The sequence below is a fragment of the Salmo salar genome, chromosome ssa26, assembly GCF_905237065.1.
Source record: "Salmo salar chromosome ssa26, Ssal_v3.1, whole genome shotgun sequence".
Classification (NCBI taxonomy): domain Eukaryota; kingdom Metazoa; phylum Chordata; class Actinopteri; order Salmoniformes; family Salmonidae; genus Salmo; species Salmo salar.
In genome coordinates, this window is record NC_059467.1 from 35,070,146 (window position 1) to 35,078,225 (window position 8,080).

The following is an 8,080-nucleotide window of genomic DNA, read 5'->3' on the forward strand; positions in this document are numbered from 1 at the left end:
ATCTGGTACTGGTACTCCCTGTATATAGCCTCCCATTGATCTGGTACTGGTACTCCCTGTATATAGCTCCACATTGATCTGGTACTGGTACTCCCTGTATATAGCCTCCCATTGATCTGGTACTGGTACTCCCTGTATATAGCTCCACATTGATCTGGTACTGGTACTCCCTGTATATAGCCTCCCATTGATCTGGTACTGGTACTCCCTGTATATAGCTTGACATTTATCTGGTACTGGTACTCCCTGTATATAGCTCCACATTGATCTGGTACTGGTACTCCCTGTATATAGCTTGACATTTATCTGGTACTGGTACTCCCTGTATATAGCTCCACATTGATCTGGTACTCCCTGTATATAGCCTCCCATTGATCTGGTACTGGTACTCCCTGTATATAGCTTGACATTTATCTGGTACTGGTACTCCCTGTATATAGCTCCACATTGATCTGGTACTGGTACTCCCTGTATATAGCTTGACATTTATCTGGTACTGGTACTCCCTGTATATAGCTCCACATTGATCTGGTACTCCCTGTATATAGCTCCACATTGATCTGGTACTGGTACTCCCTGTATATAGCCTCACATTGATCTGGTACTCCCTGTATATAGCCTCACATTGATCTGGTACTGGTACTCCCTGTATATAGCTCCACATTGATCTGGTACTGGTACTCCCTGTATATAGCTCCACATTGATCTTGTACTGGTACTCCCTGTATATAGCCTCACATTGATCTGGTACTCCCTGTATATAGCCTCACATTTATCTGGTACTGGTACTCCCTGTATATAGCTCCACATTGATCTGGTACTGGTACTCCCTGTATATAGCTTGACATTTATCTGGTACTGGTACTCCCTGTATATAGCTCCACATTGATCTTGTACTGGTACTCCCTGTATATAGCCTCACATTGATCTGGTACTCCCTGTATATAGCCTCACATTGATCTGGTACTGGTACTCCCTGTATATAGTCTCACATTGATCTGGTACTCCCTGTATATAGCTCCACATTGATCTGGTACTGGTACTCCCTGTATATAGCTCCACATTGATCTGGTACTGGTACTCCCTGTATATAGCTCCACATTGATCTGGTACTGGTACTCCCTGTATATAGCTCCACATTGATCTGGTACTGGTACTTCCTGTATATAGCTCCACATTGATCTGGTACTGGTACTCCCTGTATACACCTCCATTCTTGTGTATTTTATTTCTCATGTTACTATTACATTTTTTCATTCTGCATCTTTGGGATGCAGTAAGGTCTACACCAGTTGTATTCGGTGCATGTGTCAAATAACATTGTATCGACTATATCTGTCATGTAGAATAGGGAGTTAAGTCAGCTCTATATGGAACATATCTGTCTCTCTGTATAGAAGAGCGAGGAGCAGGTTAGTTTTCCCTGTGAGCTTGTAACTCGTGACTCCAAAAAGATGTCTGATGTTACAAACTATGAGGAGACAGTGTCAAATGTTTGTACTAGATATTCAACTGGGTATTCAATTGGTTTGATTAATGAGAAGGCCAACAAGGAGAAGAGTAATCCTTCTATTCCTTCCTTCCTTGGCAGGCCAGGCCAGGCCAGGGTGTTAAGAGATTCTCGGTACACCCATGCTGTGTAAAGGTGGTAAACAGAAGGTAGACAGAGGGAAACAGAGCTCTCCAAGAGCCAGACAGTGTGACGTCACTAAGAACCCTCCTCTGTAAGACACGTTTAGCTCAACTGTAGCAGTGACACCAACTGACCATGGTCCATAATCTGGTACGCCAGAAAAATATTTATTCACTTCAGAAAATACAGAATTCCTGGTAAATAGGACTTCAATTCAGTCAAATATCAATTGGAGAGAGTAACTACCAAATAGCTGTTTGTAGAATGAAGAACTGATTTAGTAATCCTTAAAGAAAACCATAAAAATATACAGAAAAAAGGATTGGCAGGAATTGTTTCAAGAACAATGTTACATTTTTTTGTCAGGGTAGAAATACTCTAAAGAAAAGCCAATATGTTACTTGTGGACATTTCGTAAATGGCAATCAGAAATAATCAAACAAAAGTAAATTTCACTCCTCTGTTTCACTTCTCCAGCAGGTCTTGTTGCAGTAACTTGCTGAATACACTGCTAGCAAATAACCAGTCCTTTCCAGAGCCAATATGGGTGTCAGTCAGGGTCCGAGGCAGTCCCCTCGGTCCAGGGCTGTGGCCCAAATCTCATCTGTGGGGCATTGTGGTAAGACCCAGTCCTGGGGGACCGTGGTGCCGTCTGGGTGGTCCACTGAGACCAGACAGAGGTCCCACTCTCTCCTAGAGGAGAAAGACAGCAGGTGAGCCAAAACATAGGATACTGAAGTACTTTAAAAGTGCATGCATCCTTCGTTCCTTGATTTAATGACTGGTTAAATATCACTGGTTAGATATGCTTTAACAGTAAAAGCATTGGTGGAGCCCTTTCATACACTTGACATACACTTTTAATGAATGAAGGAAGAAAATGAAAGGAAGGGTGCAGTCTTAATGTATTTGAACAGGGCCTTAGTGGAGGTAAATCTCTAAGTCTAGTAAAATGCTTGTGTGACACAAACCGTATCTGTATTAAGGCTGGTAGTGAGCGTTCTGCCTGTGTGTAGTACTCTCTGAAGGGCTGTAGGGGGTGGTCAGGAGGCATCTCATCTGGAGGAGAGGAGGGGAGAACAGTCACATTAAGATAAATGGTTATTCAGATATTAACTTATAAAATCAGAATCTCTAAATGCTGTGTCTGTTTTCCTCTTATTTACCAGTGGTTCAGAAACTGTGTGCCATGAGATGACCAACCTAATACCTTTTGAATTGCTGTGTTCCAATTAACTAAATAATGTGTTTATTTTCACGACCCGAAATAAACATGCTACGTGAAAGTGGGTCCCGACTCTCCTTTTGGGAAAAACCACCAGCCTTTATACGGTTTCTACTTACCTCCAAAGAGCATGCTATCCATCTCTCGTTTCCTCAGCAGTAGCCTCTCCCTCTCCTTCTTCTGTCGTTTCTCCAGGTCCCTCCTGCGCTCCTCCTCCTGCTCACTCTCCAGCATCACCCGCAGGGCGTTCTCCTCTGCCCCATACACCCCTGTCCTCTTCCTGATCAGTGCACGCAGGCGCTCCACCAGCCCATCAAATGCTTGGTCGGCTTCTTTCTCCGGGAAGATCCCTGGTAGAGGACACAAACAGAGAGAAATTTATGTTCAGCTGTCAGAAAACATTTTAAAATGGAGTGAAACAGAGAGGTACTGCATGAATTTGTTCAATGAGAACAGAGATTTTTGACCATTGTTGTTGTGAAGTTGAACAGCAGTTGGCTAGACAAAAGATCTGAAGAGAAACTGTTCTACCATTATGGTGCTTCTCCTTACCTTTCCTGGAGGCTGCCTCCTTCCTGAGTTTGCGTAGCTTCTCCAGTGACCTGAGGATGTCCAGCATCCTCTTGGCATCTGCCTGCTTCTTCCTCACTTCACAGAGCACCGTGTCAGCAGCCAGCTTCAGCTCTTGCTCCTGATGGGGGAGGGGAGCACAAAAAAAGACAGATAACAGAAGCCGTGTTCATAGTCTGGGTCAAATCAATACAGAAACACACACACACACACACACACACACACACACACACACACACACACACACACACACAAAGCAGTTTCCATCAATGCATTATCAGATGTGTCCATGATTTGTGTATCAATCAACAGCTGTCCAATGAGCAAGTTAAATCAAAACGAAAGCAGTTAAGAGTCTTGAAATTCACTGACACCAAACTAAGAACACGTGGCCACCTGCTGCTGCCGTGTGTAACACACATTACTTAGAGCAGGAGTGTGTCTCATCTCCAGTCCCTGGGGAGCACCACGGTTGCACAGTTTATGTCTAGCTCAACACACACGCTTCAAATTCTCAACTAAACAACAAACCCTTCCTTAGTTGAATCAGATGTGCTGGGCTAGAATAAAAAAATGAAAACCCTTCCTTAGTTGAATCAGATGTGCTGGGCTAGAATAAAAAAATGAAAACCCTTCCTTAGTTGAATCAGATGTGCTGGGCTAGAATAAAAAAATGAAAACCCTTCCTTAGTTGAATCAGATGTGCTGGGCTAGAATAAAAAAATGAAAACCCTTCCTTAGTTGAATCAGATGTGCTGGGCTAGAATAAAAAAATGAAAACCCTTCCTTAGTTGAATCAGATGTGCTGGGCTAGAATAAAAAAATGCAACCTTTAGGTTTAAAGCAGGAGGGCTCCGGTCTGAAGGTGGAAAGGGGGAGCTATCGATTAGAGATGAGACACTGAGTTTCACAGTGCTCCCTTTCATTTCTCTCACCCTCTTCTTCTCCTCTACTTCATGGATACGTTTCATCCTCCACTTGTCGATGGCCGCTTCACGCTCAGCCACTCGTTCCTCGTCCTTCTGTTTGTCCTCCTCCTGTTCCACTTGTCGACGCCGCAGCCTGGCCCTTCTCTTACTGATGGAACTCAGTTTCTTTTGAAGACTTTCAACACACTCAGAGTCACCAAGGACCTTCAGTTTCTCTTGCAGATCTGTTTTCACACTCACTGCCTCAGCGTAAGAATCCGCCCAGACGCTCTCGTTCTCCAAGTTGTGCTTCAGCGTTTCACAAGCCATGGACAGCTTTGAAACGAGCTGTATGGCACCGTACAGGGTGTCTCGTATGTGAGCCACGGAGACCTTTGGGTGTGTTTGCCTTGAATGAGGTTGTGCCGGTTTGGAGGTCTTGGCTGTTGTCCTCTCTCGGTTCCTCAAGAAATGTTTCAGCCACTGTTCGTCTTGCATCCTCTGAATGGAGTCTTCGTCTGGCGGCTGTGGAGCCATAGGCCTGCTAAAACCTTGGTCACGCTGCAAAGCTTTTCCCATCGGAATCAAGGAGGGGGAGGCTAGGAGAGGTCTGCTACGATGTTCAGTGTAACCACTGTCCGCATGCTTTGGTCTAAAACTTGCATCAGGGTTTCCATACTGACTGTGTTGTGGACCGGGGATAGGGTATGCTGGATTGTGATCAAATGATCTTTGGAAATCTGAAGTTTCCATGTTCGATTGAGCATCACCCACATTGTAGCCCTGAGCCCATGAGTTTGGTGGTCTCCCATCATGCGTGTTGGGTTCCAGCTTTGGATGACTGTGGAAGGGAACTGGTTGTGAAGACATGGGAGGGAACTGACTGAGTGCCGGGTTGTTGAGGGGCGGCGGCGGTATCGACGGATCAAAACCATATCCCGGGGAGGACATATGAGGTGGTCCGTAGCCTTCAAATCTAGGCGGTGGTTGTGGAAAGGGGGGTCTGAAGCCATATGGTTGACTGCCATATCCTGACACGGGTGGAGGTGGAGTCCACTCTTGACTTTGAGGGAATCTCTGGTCGCTAACTGGGGCTTGTTGTGGTGGAGGAAGATATTGGGAAGGGTTTTGACCGGGCCAAAACGCTCCAGCAACGTTACTTGAACTCGGCATGTTACTTTGAAACGAGGTTTCACATACTGGTGGTGGTTGTATCGGCGGCGGTCCGAGATATGGAGGTCCCCCTCTAAGGTAAAACGTATCCGGACCTCCGATGTTAGAAACGGGGTGCTGCCGTCCTCCCGACGTAGACTGGAACGTTGGTTTATCCATTTTCAAGAGCCGAGATACTGTGGAAAATAATAAACTCGGTTGTTTTCAAATGTATTTAGCTAGCTAACGACACTGTTGAATGCTGGGGGCGACCATGTTTACAAGGTGACGTCGCACACCGGATATAGTACACGTATATCCGTTTTTTCTTTTTACGAAGCGAAAGACCGGGGGCATCCCAATTGGCTAAAATTGGTTCCTCTCCTCAAATCAAATTATATTTGTCACATGCGCTGAATACAACGGGTGTAGACTACCGTGAAATAATTTTTAGGAGTCCATCCCAATAATACAGAGTAAAAACAAACGGCCTAGAATACGTTTTCTGTCATTGGCATCAGTCCTTCCGCACAATTGTCTTCGACTCCTCAGAAACGAGACCGTTTAAAAGAAAAGAGAAAGAAAGGTGATGAGGAAAGGAAGACACTTTAGACTTGAGATGCAGTTTCAAAAAGCAGACGAGGTCCCATTACTCTTAGCTGGCTTCCTTGGCTTGGCTTCTTGAGAGAGAGAGAGAGAGAGAGAGAGAGAGAGAGAGAGAGAGAGAGAGAGAGAGAGAGAGAGAGAGAGAGAGAGAGAGAGAGAGAGAGAGAGAGAGAGAGAGAGAGAGAGAGAGAGAGAGAGAGAGAGAGAGAGAGAGAGAGAGAGAGAGAGAGAGAGAGAGAATTCTACAACCACCTAAATTAAAGTGATTCCCAAACCTTCCATAACAAAACCGTCACCTACAGAGATATGAACCTGTAGAAAAGTCCCCAAAACAAGCTGGTCCTGGGGCTCTGTTCACAAACACAAACAGACCCCACAGAGCCCCAGGACAGCAACACAACTAGACACAACCAAATCATGAGAAGACAAAAAGATAATTACTTGACACATTGGAAAGAATTTACAAAAAAACAGAGGACACTAGAATGCTATTTGGCCCTAAACAGAGAGTACACAATGGCAGAATACCTGACAACTGTGACTGACCCAATTTTTTAAATGTTTTTTATTTATTTCACCAGGTAGGCCAGTTGAGAACAAGTTCTCATTTACAACCGCAACCTGGCCAAGATAAAGCAAAGTAGTGCAACAAAAACAACAACACAGAGTTACACAAACAAATGTACAGTCAATAACACAATAGAAAAATCTATATACAGTGTGTGCAAATGTAGAAGAGTAGGGAGGTAGGCAATAAATAGGCCATAGAGGCAAAATAATTACAATTTAGCATGAAGACTGGAGTGATGGATGTGCAGATGATGATGTGCAAGTAGAGATACTGTGGTGCAAAAGAGCAAGAGGGTAGTAATAATATGGGGGTGAGGTAGTTGGGTGTGCTATTTACAGATTGGCTGTGCACAGGTACTGTGATCGGTAAGCTGCTCTGACAGCTGATGCTTAAAGTTAGAGAGGGAGATATAAGACTCCAGCTTCAGTGATTTTTGCAATTTGTTCCATTCATTGGCAGCAGAGAACTGGAAGGAAAGGCGGCCAAAGGAAGTGTTGGCTTTGGGGATGACCAGTGAAATATACCTGCTGGAGCGTGTGCTACGGGTGGGTGTTGCTATGGTGACCAGTGAGCTGAGATAAGGCGGAAAGCTTTGAGGAAAATTAAGGAAAGCTTTGACTATGCACAGACTCAATGAGCATAGCCTTGCTATTGAGCAAAGGCCGCCGTAGGGAGGCAGGCTATATCCACACTGCCCACAAAATAAGGTGGAAACTGGGCTGCAGTTCCTAACCTCCTGCCAAATGTATGTCCATATTAGAGATATATTTCCCTCAGACTACACAGACCCACAAAGAATTCAAAACTCCCATATCTATTGGGTGAAATACCACAGTGTGCAATCACAGCAGCAAGACTTGTGACCTTTTGCCACAAGAAAAGGACAACCAGTGAAGAACAAACACCATTGTAAATACAACCCATATTTATGTATATTTATTTTCCCTTTTGTACTTTAACTATTTGAATATTGTTACAATACTGTATATAGACATAATATGACATTTGAAATCGCTTTACTCTGTTTTCACTTTTGTGAGTGTAATGTTTACTGTTCATTATTCCTAGTTTTTTTCACTTTTGTTTATCATCTATTTCACTTGCTTTGGCAAAGTAAACATGTGGTTCCCGTGCCAATAAAGCCCCTTAAACTGAATTAAATTGAGAAAGAGCGAGAGAGAAGTTCCTCTACTGCTCATAGATCATTGTTGTGACATTTTTTAAATAACTAATATAAATATATATCTAATAATATATAGATAATATAAATATCTAATAATATAAATATATATCTAATAATATAAATATATATCTAATCATATAAATATTTACTCAGACAGCCCAATTCGGATCTTTTTCCACTAATTTGCAAAATATCAAGATTGGGCTGCCTGTGTAACCGCAGCCTATAAAAA

At 43.6% G+C, this 8,080-nt stretch overlaps 1 protein-coding gene across 2 annotated transcripts; it reads right to left on the bottom strand.

Annotated features, from left to right (window-relative positions):
* Positions 1-1,779: 1,779 nt before the first annotated feature.
* On the bottom strand, positions 1,780-5,807 carry LOC106587702 (programmed cell death protein 7). 2 transcript variants are annotated; one of them, XM_045708612.1, is made up of 5 exons: positions 4,364-5,807; positions 3,411-3,549; positions 2,978-3,208; positions 2,605-2,692; positions 1,780-2,326 (listed from the first exon to the last, which is right to left on the bottom strand). In XM_045708612.1, exons 1-5 carry the CDS (start codon positions 5,666-5,668, stop codon positions 2,188-2,190), a joined length of 1,902 nt encoding a protein of 633 aa, XP_045564568.1. In that variant the 5' UTR covers positions 5,669-5,807; the 3' UTR covers positions 1,780-2,187. The 2 variants fall into 2 exon arrangements, with proteins under 2 accessions (XP_045564568.1, XP_045564569.1); XM_045708613.1 differs by having other exon boundaries at positions 5,537-5,806.
* Between the last annotated feature and the right edge of the window lie 2,273 nt (positions 5,808-8,080).

Coding starts and splice junctions, on each gene's coding strand:
- LOC106587702 (XM_045708612.1), bottom strand. CDS start 5,668: ATGGATAAACCAACGTTCCAGTCTACGTCGGGAGGACGGCAGCACCCC. Junction 3,209..3,410: donor GGAGGCAGCCTCCAGGAAAG/GTAAGGAGAAGC, acceptor GTCCTCTACCAG/GGATCTTCCCGGAGAAAGAA. Junction 2,327..2,604: donor CCAGCCTTAATACAGATACG/GTTTGTGTCACA, acceptor TTTCTCCTCTAG/GAGAGAGTGGGACCTCTGTC.